This window comes from Silene latifolia, chromosome Y, assembly GCF_048544455.1.
Source record: "Silene latifolia isolate original U9 population chromosome Y, ASM4854445v1, whole genome shotgun sequence".
NCBI classification, from domain to species: Eukaryota; Viridiplantae; Streptophyta; class Magnoliopsida; order Caryophyllales; family Caryophyllaceae; genus Silene; species Silene latifolia.
Window position 1 is genome coordinate 481,541,094 of NC_133538.1, and position 23,262 is coordinate 481,564,355.

A 23,262-nucleotide genomic window follows, 5' to 3' on the forward strand; every position below is an offset into this window, starting at 1 on the left:
GGGTAGGTCGGGATGCGAAAGGATTTCTATGGGATAGATGTTTACGTATATACAAAAGTGCGAGATTTAAGTTAGGATGAGTTAGTGTCGATAGTATGGTTGTAAGAGGGTGGAACATGGAAAATGAATGATTTAGTGTTGAAATCCGTTTTGTTTGATTTTACTCTGTAATTGATCTTGCTGTCATTTCCTTTCTGTTAATTTTCTATGGATGAAAATTTTATGAGAAATAGCCTCGTGAGTTAGTGTTCTTTTGGCGTTGGTTTCATGCTTATAGGGTATACGGATTAAGAGTAATAAATGTTTTAGTGGGCTGTGGTCGGGAAGTTCCTGTGCAGTGATGTTTTGACCAACGTTTTTGTAAAAATCCTCATTTAATTTGTGTAAATGATTTTTGCATAATTCCAACTCCATTGACTAGAGGTTTCGCACACGTTTTCAAATTGATAAGCCACGAAAATTCTTGATGTCTCTGTATTAAATGGTAAGCTTTGCAAACTGACCCAAGTTTCGGACCAATTGCTGTCACATACTTGTTGGGACCAACTGAGTTGTAAAATTCTTTAAAAATTGAATTCTTGAACTTTCGACCTCCTTCTTTTTATCACGAACTATTAACTCTCTGTATGTTATGAAAAGTAATGTAACTCAAGTTTTCGTTGAACGGCTGTTTATTCGTGATTCTGAAAGTTACAACGTGAATCATGACCTGTAAAATGTACGTTCTATGTTAAGTTTTCATACAGTTGTTTGATTAATTAATGAGCCTTAGTAATGTGAAATTATAATGTTTTACATGATGATAGTAGCACGCATGTTCAGTAGTTATATATCTTAACAAGTGATAAAATTAAAACTTAGTTGATAACATTGTTGGCATGATCGCATGAGTAAAATTTGATAGCTTAATTTGATTCTTAATCGAGGGTGAAATGTTTGTATGAGTCCAGTTGTTTGCATATTTTGTGGCATGTTGTAATACCTCTGTTGTTCATCATATTCGTATAGTGGTCGGGTATACATAAATATAAAACTATATTATCATATCTTGGTAAATTTGGTGGCGTTAAATGTCCTAATGTACTCGCATGAATATTTACAATAATGATGTTAAATATTTACACATGAACGGTAGTAATGGTTATGTCTAAATGTTCCCACACGTAGGATGTCATCTGAGTCCTAAGGTCCTTTATGTGAGTCTGTGTGCCTATAGTTATACTTATTGCTTTCATTGCATTAAATTATTTGATTGAACCTAAAACCTATAACATGATAATAAACAAAGTGTTGTTATTCTTGTTATTGAATATGTTCGTTATTACAATGTCGTAAAGTACCAAAGTGATTCTTGCAAATGCATGGGTATGATATAAAGGAAACTGTTTGAGATAACACGACAATTGGCATATTTATATTCTCGTGTCGTTACTATCAAATATATTAACATGAAGATTGTTATGATAACTATGTTGACAATTATAATAGGATAACCCTTTGATGATTCACATGATATGCATTGGTTTAAATGATAGTCGTTATAGTTACATTTAATTGAGTCTACGGGTTGCCTAAGTATTTAAGTCGTGCAAATCAGTGAAGTTTCCAAGTTGCTAATCTTTTACTATAGCTAGAATTCTACAAAGTATACGATGGTGAATGTATGTTTAAACTATTTATGCGATATCATTTGTTTTTTGAAAATGAGTGGTACTAAGTTACTGGACACAATTGAACGATATGGTTGCTATGATGTCAAACACATGTGTGATATGGAAGTAATGTTGTGTTGGCATGGATCATATGTTGTTACTTTTATTAGCGAATATGTTTCAGAATTAATATCAAACAAGTTGACCAATTCGTGTTGTATGTCTGATGAGTAAAAAGGTTTTGATTACGTGTTATGTTTTCTATGGTTTCGAGGTGTTTAAGTAATGCTCATGTACCGCATGTTTTAATACTCCTGGTGATTTATTAGTAGCAGATTGTTCAATTATTCGGAATTGGTAACAGTTTTGATTTGGGAGTGGAATTTGGTGGGGTCAATGTAGATTGTATGCTGGTTCACGTGTATTCTTGCAGATGATATTTCTAAAATGATTGTTCTCTGGTAGATAATGCGAATTGTGATGATCTTGACCCTGGTATTACAACAGTTACCCTGAGAACTTGTTATATATCTTTCGCACACTTAAACCTCGAGGATGAATCCCTTGTCTTAACACCCTTGTGTCTAAATTTGTTAACCTTCCATTTTGTAGGATGAATCCCTACAATGTACACCCGCAAGATTGTTACATGTCACTTGATGCTGACTTTGATGAGCATTGTGAGAGACTTTGCACTGCCATGGACATGTATGGCCATAATGGGCACCCTGAGTATTTAACTAATACTCAGTTAAGAGCGTATACCCTTATCGATTCTATTCCCGACTCGGCATACTAAAGGACAAAGCAAACGATTTTATATGAGAGAGTTGACCACCCATTGCATGAGGCTATTCCGTGACCCCAATTATCGCGGCGGGGCCAAATACCCGCCGAGCATACCTTCGACTTTGTAGCAAAGCGACCGAGACACGAATTTTACGCTAATGTACCCGATGCCGAAAGTACGACTGAACCACCCATGCCGGACTTGGGAAGAGGTGAACCGAAAGGGAATGACATAGAAGTCACCGAGAAACAGAGGAAGCGCGACCTAAGGACCGTTAGGTTAGGGCTAGTAACACCATGATCGGCCTCATGTTGTGAAACCGTGTAAACCTTTGGTTCCTTCTTGTTGTTCTTTTAGTTCGATGTTGTGTTTTAAGTCAAGCATGAACTAAGTAATAAGTGATACTTGTGACAATCAGTTAATTTCATAATAAAACCTTGTTTTCAACTTTAATGTTACTGCGCAATCTTTTGGTCATGTGTTCTTTTCGATTACATGTTGTTGATGAGTGTTTTGTTACATTGGAATATGAAAGTTGAGAAGAGGTTACGAGGACGTAACCATGTTTTTAGTTGGGTAGGATTGTAAAATCTTAAGGTTTATGTTCCACTTGTGCATAGATTGTGGTTTTGATCAAGTTGTAGATCGTAGTTTGTTCAAGCTGATGTTTCGCTGATGTTTCGTTGCGTGGTACCCATACAAATGAGTTCTCTATGTTGTGTAATTAAACTGCTGCTGTTATGGCGCTCCGATAGTTGCACGAGTTCATGAGTGGTGATAGATTTGCATGAAGTAAGTTCTGGGACGTAACTTTCTTTTTAGGAGGGTAGAATGTAACATACCGTTTCAACCGCTTAAGTTCATGAGTTCTGGTACTAGGAAATCTGTTTTGGTAACCACGGTGGTACTTGGAGGTTTGGTAGATGAGCGAACTTCGGGACGAAGTTCATTTTAAGGGGGAAGACTGTAATACCCCGTATTTTATATAATATAATTAATTAAACGGATATTATTATATATAAATATTATATATATTATTTTACTAATTATGTCGGGATAATAGTTGAGTCGAGTTAATTGTTTAGTCGTGTTGATATCGTAAAAGCGAGTTGTTGCATAAGTTATTTGAGACGGGTTTACATGGTATTCGAGACGTGAGCTAAACCATTTACCCTCGACCCATTTGGGTTTACCCAATATCATGTTTAACCCAATTAACCCAACACCCAACATCATGTTCTAACCTAAGTTTTAACCTAATGTTTTTACCCTAGCAATACACGACACACACCTCACCCGCCTCCCTTCTTCATCGCCTTCGACCTCAACCCGCACGCAAAACGAGAGAGGGGAGAGAGAGAGTGGGTGTCGACGGCGCAGCAAGGAAGACCTTAGGGTGGTTGTCATCGACCATAGACGACCCCGGTGGTGTTGTGGCGGCAGGAAAAGGTAATAGACAACCTTCTCCATTGTTTCATATTTACGTCGGGTTTTGGATGCGGTTGTGTGTCTTAGATGTGCGCCGGTGGTGGTGGTTGACGGGATATAGGAGTAGTGTGGTGAGTGGCGAGTAGCTTGGTGGTTGTTGGGGTGGTTGTAGGTGATTAGGGTGGCGAAACAGCGGTATCGATGGAGGGGGCAAAACGGGTTTTGGTTACGGTTTCAAAGTAGTTTTAGACGGCTAGGTTTGGGGTGGCACCACCGTGGACTCGGGGGAGGTCGAAATGGTGGTGCCACGGTGTTTAGGTTCGTGGGTGACGGCGGAGTTGGATGGTGGGTATGTGGCGGGGGTGGTTCTTTGGTTGCGGTGGTGGTAGGAGATAAACAGGGGGTGTTTGGTGGGGCTTGGCGGTGAACCAGGCGGATGCGAGCCCTGGTTCGACTCGCCGGCGGCGATCGACCGATCAGCTGGTGGTGGTTGTTGGTGGTGGGGTCGAAGTGGGGAGCAGTGTCCGGTGGTTGTCGCGGTGGGATAGGTGGCGCGTGAGGAGTGTGGGTGCGTGTGAAGGGGGTAGGGTTGATGACGGGTCGTTTTGTTTTGAAACGGGTTTTTCCATGAGTTTGATCGTTATAATTCGTTATTTGGTCTTATTCATAATTTATTTAAATTAGTTCCCGAGTTATTTAAAATAATTAGAGGCGGGTTTTGAGTCGGGTTTGTTAAAAGAGAAAAGTTACTATTTCGGGAAAGTTTCTATTTTGGGAAATTCTATATTTAGTAGTTAATAATAATAAATATTATAATGGTTTTAGGTGACGGACTCGTAAAGGATCGATAATCAAATTCATTGCCTTATTTCGGGACCGCTTAATCGCTTAGTTGGATTATTTGGCACTTTGAGGTAGGGAAACACACTTGACTCCTTCCGTATTATTGAATTGAGTTGACTTGTTTGTGTTTCATATGACCAAGCTGAGATCGTTGACTTGTTCGTGGTTGTGAGTGATGTTATGTTTCATGTAATGAGGTGGGGTTGACTGAATCGTTAGTGTTGAGTATGTTATTCCAATCTTTTGATAGCTGGCATGATTTCATTCATTAATATACACATTGTGTTGCATTATTACTGTTGAGCATTTCATATGCATTGGAGTTGGAGGATGGTGTAGGAGTGACGATGTTGAGATACGATGTGGATTGTGATAAGGCCCAGGCGGGTTCTGCGCAGACTTGCCCTGGTGTCCTGTGCTGAGTGCAGATCGGCTACGGTCGATATATATAGTCTAAGGGATCGGTATGGTCTGGGTTGTCCGGGTTATGAGATATGAGAAATGAGATATGAGATATGAGTTGAGATGGAGATGGAGGTGACGGAGGATCATGCATATCATATTTTGTTGTTTAATTGTTTTCCCTACTCGGCCTTCGGGCCGACCCCGTGTATTCGTGTACGCCTGTGATGATCCAATTATTGGGGAGCAGATTGATGGTATTTCGAGACCGATGGGAGCGGGCCGGGAAGAGAGTTTGGATGACGGACTTAGTGCCTAGCCCACCTTAGTCTTATTAGTAGCTTTATCGATCGTATCTTTTGGTCATATTTTTGGAGACTTTGTTTTATTCCAGTTGTAATCTCACTATAAACATTTTTATTAAAAATCTTGTGTTTCTTTCCTTTGTATCTACTACCTCGGGTTTCCGAGATGGTAACACCGTCATTTATCTGAGGAGTCCTAGTCCAGGCCCTTAAATAAATGGGGGTGTTACATAATTAGTATGACTAAATATCAAATAACATACGTCTTACGATGGACTTAAAATCTCTTCATCTCTCAAACAAGCCAACACCTTGCTCCAAGACCAGGGGCGAAGCCAGGCGGTGGCAAAGGGTGGCCGCCGCTACCCCGAGCAAAAAAATAATAATTGAGAAATCGATTTCCTGCTACCCTAACTATCATAATAACAGGATAATAACAAAGAATAGCGCTAAAATGATAGTATAGGGTGTGCGTTCCACTGGTAAGGTTAAGAAAATTTCAAGCAGCAAGTCAAGTGTTCGAAACCCAGACCCATCCTTTTTTTCATTGTTTTCGACTTTTTCTCATCAACCTCATTAAATATTTCTTAATTGGTGGGAAATCTCAAACAAATTCATTAAAATCCCTCTTTAAGATTATTATTTTTCTAAAATTTTCTAATTATTGATGTTTAGTACTAGAATCTTCTTTTTTTCTCTTTAATTGAATCACTTGAATTTTTTTGGCCTTAGTAGTTTTCTAAGAAAATAAAAATTTGCATGATTGATCTTAGCAATAAAAAAGAGGGCACGAATTATAGATAAGATACCGTGATAAGACGGTGTGTTTTATAAACAAAAAAAAATCATTTAATATTAATAATTGAGTTGTATTTTATATAATGGGATCCTCTCATTCAGTAACTATTGAAACGAGATAAAAAAATATGGAAAAATTGGATATCAGGTTTTTGTCGCGGTTTATTGTTTGTTTCTTTCGTGTTAGATTGTCATAATTAGAAATCATTACTTAATTTTTTTTTTTCGCGCGCCATGAATTTTACTTTATTTTTACGATTATGATGTATATTTTTTTGCTACCCCATATTTAGAATTCTGGCTTCGCCCCTGTGACCAAGACGCTCTAAGGTAATGGGTTGCGTACTTACGAATGATCCCACGTCGACTCTTCACAAAATTATCACCCAAAAGCTTGCCTAACTCTGAGTCCTTAACCTTTTGCACTACATAAAGCTTATTATTCATGAGAAACACTATTACAGCGCATTATCTTCATACAACTTGGCCTTTATTTATGTATTATTATTACTATTATTAATACTAATACTAATATTAATACTAATATCAATATTATTCCAGTTCAATTCAGCTCTAATCAGCTTAGTTTAGTTTTATAACATGATTTCATGATATATAAATAAAACTCAATCTCTAACTCAATGGGCTATCTGCCCTGCTGATAGCTTTGTTCCATCGCTAAGATACGTCTGTACGTGACCCAACATGCCTCAATTCTATCCCCAAACCTAGGACAAGTGCTCCATTCTATATCCGGTCTAACTGCCTAACTGGGATATTTCACATGCTAGTTGCAGGAATGTATCCACACACAAACCATAGGAATATGGCTAGCTATCCTCGCATATGCCCATACGTAAATTAAAGGAGTATTCCTAGCTATCTTCACGTATGTCCACGCGCAAACCGCTGATATTCCCTTCCTACTGAGAAAGCAGAGGCTATTTATAGCTCGTTTGAGGAATTGGCTGGCGCATTAGATCCTCTTAATTATATATACTCATTGGTTATTTATATGTATATCCCAATAATATTTTTTATTTTAAGAGATAAAGTTTCTATGAAAGAAAAGTTATCCTTTTACATTAATATTTACAAATTCTGTTATTTTTTTAGATCAATATTCCCAATATTTTTTTTATTTTAAGAGATAAGTTTCCATGAAACAAAAGTTATCTTTTTAGATTAATATTTACGAATTTTGTTATTTTTTTAAAATCAATATTATTATTATTATTATTATTATTATTATTATTATTATTATTATTATTATTATTATTATTATTATTATTATTATTATTATAATTAGAGTGTTTCAAAAAACTTGGAGTCTCTAGAATTGCCTGAAAAAAGCCTCTTTTATATATATACTAGATTTAATGCCCGTGCGATGCACGGGCCACTTATAATATTATATTTTATAAACAGTTGATGAATTTCACGTAATAGAAGACCATTAAAAACTTCAACTGCTCATGAAAAGACTCAATTCAAATTGTAACTCCACCTCGATTCAACTATGTTTATAATACATTTCTTCATGAGAGATGAATAAATAAAGTTAATTTTTTACGCATAATAAGTTTCGTCTAATCTTAGTAAGATTATTAACTCTTGCTTTGTAAATTTGTAATATGGTCGAAATCGAGATTACAATTTATCGGGCCATTTTGTAATGAATTGAACATTGCTTGCATGTGCAAAATGTATGCCCATCGCCGTAAATATAGTATAACTTCAGATCTCTGTGTCATAGATTTCGTAAGAAAATTAATTGAAATTCTATCCTCTTCCGGTATAAACTGATCAATTTCATACGCTTTTTTATCAACCTATATGCCATAAACTGCTTATCTTTTTTCAATCAATTTTTATATTTATGTTTGTTACTCTTATCATTATGTATTACTATTATATAATGTGTATAATATAATATTGTTTATGAGTGTTTTTTCAATGTTTTTGAGTTTAATTTTAATTTTTTTTAATACGTTAAAACTCAAATCTAGCTGAGTTAAATCTCTTAAATTATCGCACAATGATACTACCATTATTGGTGATATGGTGTACCAACTAATTTTCAAGACAAAGTTTATTTTTCTCTTAAAGTTTTTGATATATTTTTTTAAGTAATTTGCATAAGTTGAACTCCTTTTACCACTCCGGGTTTTATATAACTATTAGTCCACCACACAGTAATAATAAAAGACTTAGATGAATTTTTTGGCTTAGTACAACGTAATATTAACTTCTTCATGAGTATTAGTAGTAACTTTATTGTTGTTTAAGATGTGTACTATCACTAAACTTTCGACAAATATTGAATTACATAAGAAGTACATGTTAATCCGTAAGCAACTTCTTTTTTAGAAGTACAACATCAATAATCTGATAGAATTTTACTCTGAAATCAATCTTTTGCATTGCCTACTGTCTTTTGAAGTACAAACATATTAATTAAAACAAAGACTAATACCCGATTACTCGATAGTAATATTATTAAAATACTTATTTTGAAGTTGAATGAAAGTGTAGGTCAAATTGTTGGAGTATAAATCCACTTGTGAGTCCCACATCGGTGAAAAAGAGAGAGATTGTCTATCTTATAAGGCCTACGGATGTTTCTCCCATCGCCAATAGGCAGATGTCCGTTAGCTTATTATATACTACCATAAATCTATAGTTCCTCTACGATCATGATTTGCAAGTAAAAAAAAAATAGTGTGTTTAGTTAACAATGAATTTCATGCTGATGATAGAATCTTGATCAAAGTAAAAGCACCATAATGTGTTAAATCTCATTGCGAATTAGAGTACAATATAATTAATTTCCCTCGTAAGGAATCAATGAATGTCCTCGTTAAATAATCAATAAATAATAACACCGTTCTAGAAACAAATCCATAACTATGACGAATTAAATAAGTTAATTAAAACTTAATAAGTAAACAATCAGAAGCATTCATAATCAAACTTTACACTAATAAATTTAATGATTGAACCAAAAACTAATAAATCTAATGAAAAGTTCTTAATCAAAGATATAAAACATATCAACAAAAAATACGCACAAATGAGAGTAAATTGTTTGATCGCATACAGAAAACGAACAAATTTAAAGCATAAGCATTTATCTTACCCAGATTCCTTTGTATCTTTAACATTCGCCAATATATTTCTTGTAGCATAATTTATCATTAACTTGTATCATATATACAAATTACCAATATCAGCAAAAATAACTAAAATCAATCACATAGTTGAATAAATAAAAGAACAGAGAAAAAACATAGTGGAAGGAAAAGATTTTAAATAGGAGATAATGCATGCAAGATGAAGAGGTAAAAGCTTAAATAGTCAAATTTGTATATAATACGTATTAGTTATTACTATGTTTTAGATTTCTAGTTGTATGCGAATTTGTCTTATGTTCCGGTTATAGTTTCCTAACCAAATTCCCATATAATATAATATATAATAATTATATTAATCTTATCTCAGAGCTCGGAGTAGTTCGGAAAAGCTGGACTCTCAGAAATTGCTCTAAAAAAGCTTCCTTTATTAATATAGATAGATACTAGATGGGCCTGTCTATAATGTTCTATTGTAGATAACTTAGTAATTAAAAAATACTAATAAATGTATAATCTAAAATTATTGTACGTAAGAAAGATTTCGTATGTTTTTAGCTCTTTATTAAAAGAATTCATATTATGTCGTATTCGTTGTCGTGTTAGCTCAGACATAAGACTTTTCATCTCCAGCTTACAAATTAGAAAAAATATGATCATTATCAAATATGATCATTTGTTTTGCAGAATGGGCACCTGCTCTTTGATAACAAACCTGTGATTGTCAATGAGTGGACCCCTGAAGTTGAGTTGATTAAGCATGATGTTAAACGTATTCCTTTGTGGATGAAATTGTTTGGCCTGGATGTTAAATTCTGGGGAAATGATTGTCTTAAAAAATTGAGTAGTGCAGTGGGAACTTTCATACGCTGTGATGAGAGCACCTTGCATAGGAACTTATTTGGATTTGCACATATCATGGTTGAGGTGGAAATTGGACATGAATTTCCTACTCAGATTTGTTTTGTGGATGACCAAGGAAAGATCCAGAAGCTAAAAGTTGTTTATGACTGGTTACCCTTGATGTGCAACAACTGTAAAGGGATGGGCCACCTTGCTGAAAATTGCAGGAATGGTGGTCCTAAACCTGTGCCTAGGAAGGTCTGGAAGCCCAAAGCGGTGGCTCAGAAACCTGTCCCAAAGGCTAAGCCCCCTCCAAAGGTGGATGCACCCCCCATAAGGAAACCAGCTGTTCCACACACTCCTGTGGTAGTCCAAACTCCTGCTAGTGTGGTGGTTCAAACTCCTGTGATTGTACCACGTACTCCACTAGTAGAGAGTTCTTTGCCCAGAAGGTTTCTGACCAGAATGATGAGGCATGACAATGGAGAGAAGAGGACCTTCACACCTGGTGGGCTCTCTTTCATGGAATCTCTAACTCAATCATTGCAGAAAACTAGGCTGGAGATTCTGGACCAGAGAGTTGTGGAGAAAAGGGAGACTAGTAAGGCTCAATCTCAGTATGGGTAGTTGTTGTTTATGGAACATTAGAGGCATGAATAACCCTAGCAAGAAAAAAGAAATAAAGCGTTTGTTAGGGCAGAATAATGTAGGTCTGTGTGGTCTTGTAGAGACAAAAATAAAAGTGAATAATGGGAATAATGTAAGGCTCAATATTTGTGATGGATGGCCTGTCTGTACAAACTCTAGTTTGCACAAGGGAGGGAGAATATGGCTTATGTGGGACCCCTCTTCTTATGATGTTACTATTTTTGACATTCAAGTTCAGAGTATTCATACAAAGGTGGTTGATAAAGTGAGGAGAAAGGAGTTCTGGTTCACTATGGTGTATGGCATGGACAAACTGTCTGATAGAGAACCCCTCTGGGACAGTTTGAGGAAATATCACAGTGGACTCAATGGCCCATGGCTTGTTGGAGGTGACTTCAATGCTATTTTGGCTAGTAATGAGAGGATTGGTGGGGCACCAATTACAAATGCTGAGATGAGACCTTTAGCTCAGCTGGCTCATGACTGTCAGCTGACTGATTTAAGTGCTAAGGGCTCATTTTACACTTGGAACAACAAGCATGAGTGTGGAACAAAAGTGTATAGCAGATTGGATAGAACTCTTATAAATGCTGATTGGTTATGTTGTTTTCCTGATAACTTCACTCATTTCCTACCTGAGGGGATGTTTGACCACTGCCCTGGCATTGTAAACTTTGAAATACAAAGTCAGAGGAGGGGGCAACCTTTTAAATACTTCAACATGTGGTCACTAGCTCCTGGTGTAATACTATGTATTTATGAGTCTCTGGGTACTCTATCGAGTAGGCCTTACTCTGTCGAGTAAGGGCGAGTTGCAGATTAAAATAGTTTCTGACCTGTTGGGTACTCGATCGAGTAACGTGGATACTCGATCGAGTAAGGGGGCACTCGATCGAGTACCTTAGCTACTCGATCGAGTAGCCGGTTTACAGGGGATGATCTCTCGGGTTTTGTTAGTAATGCGATTAGAGTATATAATACTTCCGTCATTGTTCTTAAAACAGTTTTTAAAACCTAATCACTGTGAGAAGAGAAATTAAACTACGTCATTCGCTTTAATCGCATTGTTGGCAAATCCCGGAGCTTGGAAGGTCGGATTCTACCTTTCTTTATACCGTTGTGATCCTTGCGTCGAGGGTAAGACCTATATACCGTTTTTATAATGTTTCTTTAAAGTTGGTTAAACCCTAATTTGGGGATTTGGGGGTTTTGTTGTTTGTATGATTGGTAGTGATTATGTGCTTGTATACTAGGAGAAGGATTCGTAGAAGAAGCGTTTTGATATCAGCTGTGAGATCGTCTGATTGTTGTGCTTTTCAGGTAGGGTTTCCCTACTCAGTATTATTTACATAATGTGTGGTGATTGTGCTGTAGTTAGTGATTGTTGATTGGTTCAGACGGTTGTTGATGTTGTATTGTGATTGCTGATTGTTTGTCTCTGGTTCTCGGATGCGTTCTCGGCTAAGTGGAGTCACTTGCGGGAGTGGCTTCACGCCCTAGTTTTGCCCTTCATGGAACCCGCCACGGAAGGGGATGTGCACATTAATGGGAGAGGGTTGTCGCTCGGTATGATGAGCGGGGATTTGGTGGGTACGGCTGCGGTCCCCCACTGGCAGGGCTGGTCCAGTGGACAGTCGGTGACGAAGATTGATTGGAGTGGGTGATGGTGTGTGACTGCTTAAGCTGTCTTGATTACTGTACTGTTGGTTATATAAATTGTGTGAATAGTACTGACCCCGGTTTATTGTTTTAAAACCTGCGGTGATCCATTCGGGGATGGTGAGAACATATTGAGCAGGTATGAGTTGAGTACTGGGATAGCTGGGATGTGCCACGGTCTGATGATAGAAGTCTTCCGCTGTAGCTTAGTAGTTTTCATAAACATTTCAGTTAGCTAATTAGACAGTTGGTTTGAGACATGTATTCGTATTTTGGTTTGGTTTTTGGATTGTAACCTTTCACTAAAGTATTTCTATTTAAACGTTGTTTCATTATTGTTTATTTGATTATCATTGCCTCGGGTAACCAAGATGGTAACATCCTTATACCTGGGTGGTCCTGGTCAGGCACTTGGAGTATGGGGGTGTTACAAAATGGTATCAGAGCGACGATCCTGAAACTTGTAACCAATGAACCTAATGAATATAGGGAGTCAATTAAAATGAACCCGAGGTAAAGGTTGTAGGAGCTAATGCAAAGGCTTGGGAGACGTCCTAAAGTCGCGAACTCGCCCTACAATTTTGAACCGGTCACATAGGGGGTGTATGTCAAGTCGTATGTGTTGTTTGTTCGCTTGTGTGTGGATGTGATGACGTATGTTGTAATTGTTGGATGTTTGGAGTAGAAGGTTGAGAATATGAATGAAAGATTGATGAGACATATAGAACTGTTGTTGGAATAAGGAGCATGTTGGATGTTTACTATGTGGCGTTTGATAACATGATATAGTTGTTTCGTTAATCATATGAAGAGTTGAGTAGCATAGTATGCTTAACTATGATATAATGTTGTGTTTATAAAGTTGCTTTATATGTTGGAATATGATATAGCATGCGGGTAGCATATTCGAGTTAGCATGACTCGATCGAGTGGGTCTGACTCGATCGAGTGGGTATTTGACGATTTTGCAACCAGAATCGAGTTTTTGGGAACTCGATCGAGTACCTCGGGCACTCGATCGAGTAGGGGGTTACTCGGTCGAGTATGTTAGAGATCAGAAGGTCTGTTTGGGGTCTGATGTCGAGGCACTCGATCAAGTATGGTGGGCACTCGATCGAGTAGCCTCTTACTCGATCGAGTAGGTTTAGGCACTCGATCGAGTGTGTTCTGGGCAGTCCGCTTTCGTGTTTTGAGGTTTTAGTGTGTATGTTTATATCTACCCTTTCTTATATAGTTTCAAGATGCCGCCCAAGAGAAACGCTTATTATGCGAGAGCTGAGACCATGAACATAGATGATGTTGTTAAGATGTTGGAGCACCAAGATGCTCTCACTGAGGCTTTAAAGAAAGTGAATAAGGATAAGGATAAGGAGGTTGACCACTCTAAGACCAGTCTCTATATAGCGAGGTTTAACCCAAAAGAGTACACGGGAACCGGGGAACCAAACCTTCTTGACAACTGGCATCGTGAGATGGAGAATATACTAGACCTGGTTCATTGTCCTGATGAGATGAGAGTAGAACAAGCTGCGTTCTACCTGAGGGAAGCAGCTGGCAAGTGGTGGGATACGGTGAAGGTGAGTGCTAGGGAGATGTATGCGAACCAGGGCTTACCTGCTATACCTTGGGAAGAGTTTCGGAGGGCTATGAGGAAAGAGTTTGTACCAGAGCATGTGAGGAGTAAGCTGAGGGAGGAGTTTGATGGGTTTAAGATGACATCTTATATGTCAGTTGCTGATTACTACAAACAGTTTAATGAGAAGTCTAGGTATGCTGAGTATATGGGTTTGAGTGAGGAGAACCTGGCGCTGTGGTTTGAGAGGGGGTTGACCCCTAAGATTATGGATAAGCTACCTGTAGGAGTCCTTACAGATGTTAAGGAAGCTTATGAGAGGGCTGGGAGAGCTGAGAGGTTGGTGGAGATGGCTCAGGAGAGAGTGAGTGAGAAAAGAAAGGCTGAGAGTGAGGGTGGTGGCCAATCTAGTCATAAGAAAGGCAACCACACCCAAGCTAGAGCTTCTGGGTCAGGATTCAGTGCTGGGGCTTCCTTTGGGCGTGGCCGTGTGAGTGGTAGTGGTAGTTGGGGTTGACCTGCTATGGCTGTGGTGGTGTGGGCCATAAGAGACATGAGTGCACGAGTGCATCAGGAGCTTTTCAGGGATCGGCTCGGGGGTGCTATTCTTAGGGACCTGCATAGAGTTATGCGAGTAACAGACCAGGTGGGTCATGGTCTAACCGGGGAAGTCAGAGCTATCAGGGTGGGGGTAACCGCAATGGCGGTAATTCTTATCAAAAACCAGCTACGAACAACAACAACAACCAGGGGTCGGGTGCTAAGCCGACCACATCAGCCAGTACTGTCCAGGGAGGTGGACAGAAGACCAGTGGAAAGCTGTTCATGATGGACAAGAAAGCAGCTGAGGAGGATGCACATGTTATCACTGGTACTTTTCTTGTTAACGGTATTCATACCTTTGTTTTGTTTGATTCGGGGGCGTCTCAGTCGTTTGTATCTTCGAGTCATGTTAAACGGTTGGGTTTGAGGGCATATGAGTCTGTAAGCGAGAAAGTTTTTATACCTTCGGGTGAGTCTGTATCATGTGGAAGGTTGTTTAGAGATGTATCTATGATAGTTGGGCAAGTTGATCTACCTGTAGACTTGCTAGAGTTTCCTTTTGACGGTTTTGAGATGATAGTCGGGATGGATTGGTTGGGAAAGTATAAAGCTAAGATAGACTGTCATCAAAAGAAAGTGTCTTTGATAGGGCCTAAGGGTGTTAGTGTGTCTTATCGTGGGTTTCTTGTCAAACCCAAAGTTAAGTTAATTGCAGCTGTCACCTTGAAGTCTTATCTGAGGAAGGGATGTCCTTTGATCTTGTGCCATGTGAGAGATGACCGGATAGAGAGTCCGAAAGTTGATCAGATACCAGTGGTAGGAGAGTTTGCAGATGTTTTTCCAGAGGAGATTCCGGGGTTGCCACCGAAGAGGGAGATAGATTTCACCGTTGAGTTGAAACCGGGGACGGGGCCAATCTCTAAAGTACCGTACCGGATGGGTCCTAAAGAGATGGAGGAGCTCAGAAAACAGTTAGATGATCTGATAGAAAAGGGATACATTAGACCTAGTGTATCGCCGTGGGGAGCACCAATTCTTTTTGTGAAGAAGAAAGATGGGAGTTTGAGGTTGTGCATAGATTACAGGGAGCTGAACCGAGTAACGGTGAAGAACAAGTATCCTTTGCCCAGGATAGATGACCTGTTTGATCAGTTGAGTGGCGCATCAGTCTTTTCTAAGATTGATTTGAGGTCGGGGTACCATCAGGTGAAGATTAGAGAGACGGACATACCAAAGATAGCTTTCACGTCGAGGTATGGTCATTATGAGTACGTGGTGATGCCGTTTGGGTTATCTAATGCACCGGCTGTGTTTATGCATTTGATGAACAGAATCTTCAGACAGTTTTTAGACAAGTTTGTGGTGGTGTTTATCGATGACATCTTAGTCTACTCTAAGACTAAGGAGGAGCATGAGGAGCATCTGAGGATTGTGTTGCAGACTCTGAGGGAGCATGAGTTGTATGCTAAGTTGTCCAAGTGTGAGTTCTGGTTAGAGAAAGTTGCTTTTCTGGGGCATGTGATCTCTAAGGAGGGAGTAGCTGTGGATCCGGCGAAGATTGAGGCAGTGACAAAGTGGGAAGCACCAAAGAATGTTGCTGAGATCAGGAGTTTCTTGGGTTTAGCTGGATACTACAGACGGTTCGTGAAAGATTTCTCCAAGATAGCTAGACCTATGACAGCTTTGATGAGGAAAGAGAACAGGTTTCGTTGGGATGAGAGTTGTGAGAAGGCGTTCCAAACATTAAAGGAGCGTTTGACCACAGCTCCTATCTTAGCATTGCCTGAAGGGATCGAGAACTTTGAGGTTTATACAGATGCCTCAAAGAATGAGTTGGGATGTGTGTTGATGCAGAACGGTAAGGTGATTGCCTATGCTTCTAGAAAATTGAAGTTGTATGAGGAGAACTACCCTACACATGATTTAGAGTTGGGTGCAGTGGTGTTTACTCTTAAGATTTGGAGATATTACCTTTATGGGGCGACCTTTAAGGTATTTTCGGATCACAATAGTCTCAAGTACATCTTCACTCAAAAGGAGTTGAACATGAGATAGAGGAGGTGGATGGAGCTGATTGGCGATTATGACATGGATATTATCTACCATGAAGGGAAAACCAATGTTGTTGCAGATGCTTTGAGTAGGAAGAGTGTACATTCCTTGTGTACAGCTCTATCTTTGATGAGGTTGAGAGATGAGGTGGGGAAGTTTGGGATACATATGATGCAGAGAGGGGATGCTGTGGGAGATTTGACAGTGCAGCCTGATCTTTATGACGATATTCGAGGTAAACAGGCTTTGGATCCTAAGATGGTTGAGTGGAGAACTGGAGTAGAGAAAGGGACAGTGTCTCGATTCTCTATTCATACAGATGGTAGTTTGAGGTTCGATGGTAGGTGGTGTGTCCCTAATGATGAGGAGCTGAAAAGGACAATCATGACAGAGGCACATTGTACACCGTATTCAGTACATCCAGGTGGTGACAAGCTATACAAGGATTTGAAGAACACGTTTTGGTGGCCTGGGATGAAGAAATAAACAGCTGAGTTTGTGGTCCGTTATTTGACATGCCAGAGAGTTATCGCTTGGTATGATGAGCGGGGATTTGCTGGGTACGGCTGCGGTCCCCCACTGGCAGGGCTGGTCCAGTGGAATGTCGGTGACGGAGATTGATTGGAGTGGGTGATGGTGTGTGACTGCTTGAGCTGTCGTGATTACTGTACTGTTGGTTATATAAATTGTGTGAATAGTACTGACCCCGGTTTATTGTTTTAAAACCTGCGGTGATCCATTCAGGGATGGTGAGCAGATATTGAGCAGGTATGAGTTGAGTACTGGGATAGCCGGGATGTGCCACGGTCGATGATAGAAGTCTTCCATTTGTAGCTTAGTAGTTTTCATAAACATTTCAGTTAGCTGATTAGACAGTTGGTTTGAGACATGTATTCGTATTTTGGTTTGGTTTTTGGATTGTAACTTTTCACTAAAGTATTTCTATTTAAACGTTGTTTCATTATTGTTTATTTGATTATCATTGCCTCGGGTAACCGAGATGGTAACATCCTTATACCTGGGTGGTCCTGGTAAGGCACTTGGAGTATGGGGGTGTTACACCTGGGTATAAGGAAATTGTGCAAACTGGTTGGGATCAGGTGTATCATGGCTCCCCTATGTTTTGTGTGGGGAAGAAGTTGAAGGCTCTGAAATATGGCCTGAAATAACTTAATCGTGAACAGTTTGGAGATATTGAAAATCTCACCCATGTTGCTGAGATATCTCTGGGTAAATTCCAGGAAATGCTGATCCTGGATCCTATGAACCCTGAGATTTGTCAGGCTGAAAAGGATTGTGCAAAAGAATTGGGGGAACTTAGACAGGCTAGGGACCAATTCCTGAGACAAAAAGAAAAGATGGAGTGGTTGAAGTTGGGAGATGATAATACAGCTTTCTTTCATGCTAGTATTAAGAGTAGAAGGGCTAAAAATAGGGTGTTCCAGGTGAAGGATATGACTGGACAGTTATGTACTACCTCTGAGACAGTCCAACAAGCTTTTGAAAACTACTACATCTCTCTGCTGGGAACCTCAAAAACTGTGAGTCCTATTAATAGGAGAATTGTTCAGTATGGGAAATGTCTTAGTGTTGATCATTGTGAGGCTTTGCTTGCTCCTGTAACTGGTGAGGAGATTAGAGCTGCTATGTTCTCAATTCCTGGGAACAAAGCCCCTGGCCCTGATGGGTATAGTAGCCAATTTTTCAAAGATAATTGGGAGTTGGTTGGAGGGGATATCATTGAAGCTATTAAGAATTTCTTTTGTTATGGGAAACTTCTTAAGCAATGTAATGCCACTACAATCACTCTGGTGCCTAAAGTGACTGCTCCTGAAACTGTACAGCAATTTAGACCTATTTCCTGCTGTAATACAGTGTATAAATGCATCTCAAAGGTCCTTTGCAATAGAATTAGTCATGTTATGCCTGACATTATTAGCCCTTCCCAGGGAGCCTTCATCAAAGGGAGGGATATTGTTGGGAATATTTTAATTTGTCAAGATTTGATCAAATTGTACAAGAGAAAGAGTTGTTCTCGTAGAGCCATGATGAAAATTGACCTACAAAAAGCCTATGACTCTGTTGAATGGGAATTTGTGGGTCAGATGTTGGAAGCCTTGGGGTTTCCTGAGAAGATTTGCAGTTTGGTGATGCAATGCATCACTACCCCCTCTTACTCGATTTCTCTGAATGGGGAGTCTTTTGGGTTTTTTAGAGGTAGAAGGGGTCTCAGGCATGGGGATCCTCTCTCCCCCCTCCTGTTCACAGTGTGCCATGAGTATTTGAGTAGGGTGCTTATGGTGGTGCAAAAGCATACGAGATTTAATTACCATCCTTTGTGCCAGAGGATCAAGCTATCTCACTTATGCTTTGCAGATGATCTTATTTTTTTCTGTAAAGCTGATAGGGATTCTGTGAATTTGATGATGAAAGCTTTTGCTCTTTTCTCTAGGGCTACTGGGCTAGTGATGAATACTGGTAAGTCTAGTCTGTATTGTAATGGTATTGACAAACAGGTGCTCAGGGATTTGGAGCATATAAGTGGGATGAAGAGAGGACATGTTCCCTTTACTTACCTTGGGGTCACTGTCTCTCCTAAACGTTTGTCTGTTATGGACTATAATAGCCTTGTGGACAATGTTGTGGATAGAATTCGCGGGCTTGGCTCTAGAAAACTATCTTATGCTGGGAGGACTGTCTTGCTTCAGTCTGTGTTGAGCACTCTCCACAGTTATTGGGCCAGGATCTTTATACTTCCTAAGACTGTGATTTCAAAGATTGAAGCTATTTGCAGATCCTACCTGTGGCATGGCAATGATTCAAAAGAAAACCCCTGCCCTTGTTTCCTGCACTACTACAGATACAGGCTATAACAACGGTCAAAAACCGTTGTTATATAAAAAAGCGGACGTTGTTAAAGCGTCCGTTGTAAAAGGTTGTAACAACGGTTGGTTTCTTAAGCAACCCGTTAATAGTTTTAACAACGGTTTTAAGTATAAAAACCCGTTGTGGAAAGTGTGACTCAATTTTGGGGGGAAAGTTATAACAACGGGTTGTAATATACAAAACCGTTGTTATAACTAAAGACAACGGGTTGTTTGTAAATGACCGTTGTTGTTTGTTCTTAAAAAATAAAAAAAAAATTAAATTAAATATTACTAGATGCATGTATAATTACGGCCGTTAGAATTCCGATGCATGCAGAATATCCCTTAAATTAATTACCAATGGTTTTGAAAAAACTTATAAATGTGACTAGCTATAAATATTAAAGCATCCTTTAGTATCTAACATTCATTAATTGAAACAACATGGCAATGAACCCTAATTTTATCAACAACGAAGAATGGCTTACACAAACGATTGAAGATGATGGGAAGGTTCTCGCCGGGCTTCCCGCCGATCAACACCCATTAATCAAAGCATCCCTTGAACATCAACGGAATTATTGGATTAAGAGGCGTGAAGCAGTCCGGCTTGTCAACAAAGCCTCATCATCATCATCATCTTCATACCCTCGTCGGTCTGTTACTCGCAACTTGGTGCGACCGCCAGAGATATGTTGAGTTGTACTCTTCCAACCTTATCTCCACATGCAAGTCGTGTCCTTGCATATATTCAATCTGTTATTGCAAAATATGAAGCCAATGACCCGGAAGTTAGCGGTATACCAGAGTGGCGTGATTGGTGGCAGGTTGAGAAGCGCTTTTTACGCTTAACCAGGGTTGTTCCGGCTTATTATACATCTTTTGATTTCTGATAATTGCTGTAATGTATTTGGTTTAAAATTAAATGAAATGATCATTTTGAAAGTGTTGAGTTATGCTTGTTTGATTTGCTTCCATTTTTTCAACTCCATAGATCAGTCATCATCAAGATCCGATTATTACGCCATTCTTGTGTCAATAAGATTTGAAGCAAAGTATTGAGAGATATGATGATCTTGATTATGGCACAACTTCCTAACATATATATTAATTAAAAAACAACTCAACCCACACATTGCTTAGTATAAATACATTGCATTATCTCAACTAACATGCATTTCCATTATCTCAATATATTCTCCAAACCCTAACTGCTAAAACAAACTCCAAATAAATTAACCCTCTCCTTAATCTTTCAAAACAAACTCCAAACTCCAACAAAATGAATGATATCATCCTTAAGACTCTTACTATGCTCGATCCGATCAAGGACGCCAAAGAAGATGGAAATGAAATAATTAGCAGATCTTTGAACGGAACCTAATGGTCGATAAAAACACATACATGGAAACGAAATAATTAGAAAAATAAAATAATGACGATGAAACAAACCTGATAATTACAGAACGTACGTAAAGAGACGATGAAATCAACAGTGACGGCGAGAAGATAAAGCGACGATGAGAAAGAGAGAAAGAGACGATGAGAAAGTGTGTGTTTTGTGTTTGTGTTTGGCTGCTGCTGGGTTTGTGTTTGTGTATGTATTAAGGTTTGTGTTTTGTGGCTGCAGCAGACTTGTGTTTGTGTGGTTTAGAGTATGGAAGGTATTGACAACGGTTATTAAACAACAACCGTTGTGAAATATGTTTTAACAACGGTTGTAAAAAAAACCCGTTGTTAAATAAGTTTTAACAACGGGTTTCAAAAATAACCGTTGTGATTACTTTTCACTAACTTTGCGCCAATTTTGCGCCAAATTATTAACAACGGTTGGTCATGTGTGACCCGTTGTTAAAACGAATAACAACGGTTTTTATAACCATACCCGTTGTAATTGATTTTAGTAAAATTCGCGCCATACATTCTACAACGTCTATTGTGATTTTCGTGAATAATCGTTGTTAAAGGGGCGTTGTAGTTGCCTGGATTTGTAGTAGTGCTGGGAAAATGCTTGCAAACCCATCAGACAGGGAGGCTTAGGGTTTAAAAATATTCACCTCTGGAATGTTGCAGCTGTAGGGAAGTATGTATGGTGGGTTGCCAAAAAAGCTGACCACTTGTGGGTGAGGTGGGTTCATGCTATTTACATCAAAAACTGTAATTGGATGGACTATGAACCAGGTAGTGGCAGCAGCTGGGCTTGGCGGAAAATCTGCCAAGTTAAGCAAATTATGAATCCCTATTTATTATCTTTATCTGGTTTGGAGCATTATACTATTAAAGCTGGGTACCAATGGCTTAAACCTGATGAGAATTTGGTGTCATGGTACCCCTGGATGCTGAATAAGTGGCTTATCCCTAAACAATCTTTTATAGTCTGGTTGATTGCTCATCAGAAGCTACTGACACAAGACAGGTTGGTCAAGATGCAGATCATTTCTGAAAACAAATGTTTCTTATGTGGGTTGCAGGAGGAGAATCTAAACCACCTTTTCCTTGACTACCTATTCAGTAGGAAATGTAGTGGCATGGTTTCTGAATGGTGTTGCCTGATGTTCCCTTTGCAGCACCTCATCAGTTGGTGGATTGATTTAAGGCAAGCATCTGCTTGTAAAAAGAAAGTTACTGCTATGATTCTTGCTAGTCTGATGTACCATATATGGCATAGCAGGAATTGCAGCAGAATTGATGGGTATGTCTTCAGACCTCGGGTGAAGAATGATGTTCAAAATCGTTTAACACAATGTAATATTCGTAGTAAAAATGCTTCAGTCCTAGAATGGGTGGAATATATTCGTTGTAATTGAGTCTGTTTCATGTATGACTCGAAAAATGGCTTGTATGGGACTTTTGATTTGATTTAATGAGAACTTACATTTTCCCACAAAAAAAAAAAATGTTATCTTTTACAAATAAAAATCAATATACCAAATTATGCGGGTGGCGAGACGGTTAATAAATGACCACGCATCATAAAATTCAAGACAAGTTTATGAATAAATATCCATTTTACTTAACATTTTCCGCTGCAATTTAAACTCATAAAACACCAAAAATATCACTCACAATACTTTACCAAATCAGGCCTTTTCGTGTCTAACATTCACACCGATTTGGTACTCGGTTTTACATCACCAAAACTAATGCAAGTATATGATATAAGTTTATTGATGGAGGATTTTCGATCAAAATCTTAATTTGATGTGAAAATTATTAAAAAAAAAAACTTATAAACGGAGAACGAAATTATTACATGCTAAATTGATCAATTTTTAGCGCATAGCTAAAGTTTGAAATCTAATTAAGGTAAACGAATTATTGGAGACATAGATTGTATTATGTTTAATAAACAACTAATTTTAATATTATGAGATGATAATTTCTCAAAAAAAGGACATAAGTCTAGTTTAAGATATGTAAGATTATGACCACCTCATACTCTCATATGCTTTAATTTGACACGAAAACTTATTTGGGAAGATCTAGTATTTTACTAACCCATAGACATTGAGATATGATCGAAAAACCGTATACAAAAATGGTAGATTCTATAATAACTAAATAACAACAATAAAGAGAGAGGATGAGAAGGGAACTGTTTTTTTGTCGCCCGAGTTTTACTAATGTCGTCCAAATTTGGACTTAAACTTTCCAATTCTACCCTTTGTTATTTCTATCTCCTCTCTTATTACATACGGAGTATCTCATAACTTTAAATTCAGTTACAT

At 38.6% G+C, this 23,262-nt stretch overlaps 1 protein-coding gene across 1 annotated transcript; it reads left to right on the forward strand.

Moving 5' to 3' along the window:
• Positions 1 to 10,844: 10,844 nt before the first annotated feature.
• Positions 10,845 to 22,341, forward strand: LOC141633025 (uncharacterized). Its single transcript, XM_074445522.1, has 3 exons — positions 10,845 to 11,507; positions 17,852 to 19,478; positions 21,608 to 22,341. The coding sequence occupies exons 1-3, from the start codon at positions 10,845 to 10,847 to the stop codon at positions 22,339 to 22,341; spliced, it is 3,024 nt and encodes a 1,007-aa protein (XP_074301623.1).
• Positions 22,342 to 23,262: the final 921 nt, after the last annotated feature.

Coding starts and splice junctions, on each gene's coding strand:
- LOC141633025 (XM_074445522.1), top strand. CDS start 10,845: ATGAATAACCCTAGCAAGAAAAAAGAAATAAAGCGTTTGTTAGGGCAG. Junction 11,508..17,851: donor TTGACCACTGCCCTGGCATT/GTAAACTTTGAA, acceptor AATCGTGAACAG/TTTGGAGATATTGAAAATCT. Junction 19,479..21,607: donor CAGATCCTACCTGTGGCATG/GCAATGATTCAA, acceptor GGAATGTTGCAG/CTGTAGGGAAGTATGTATGG.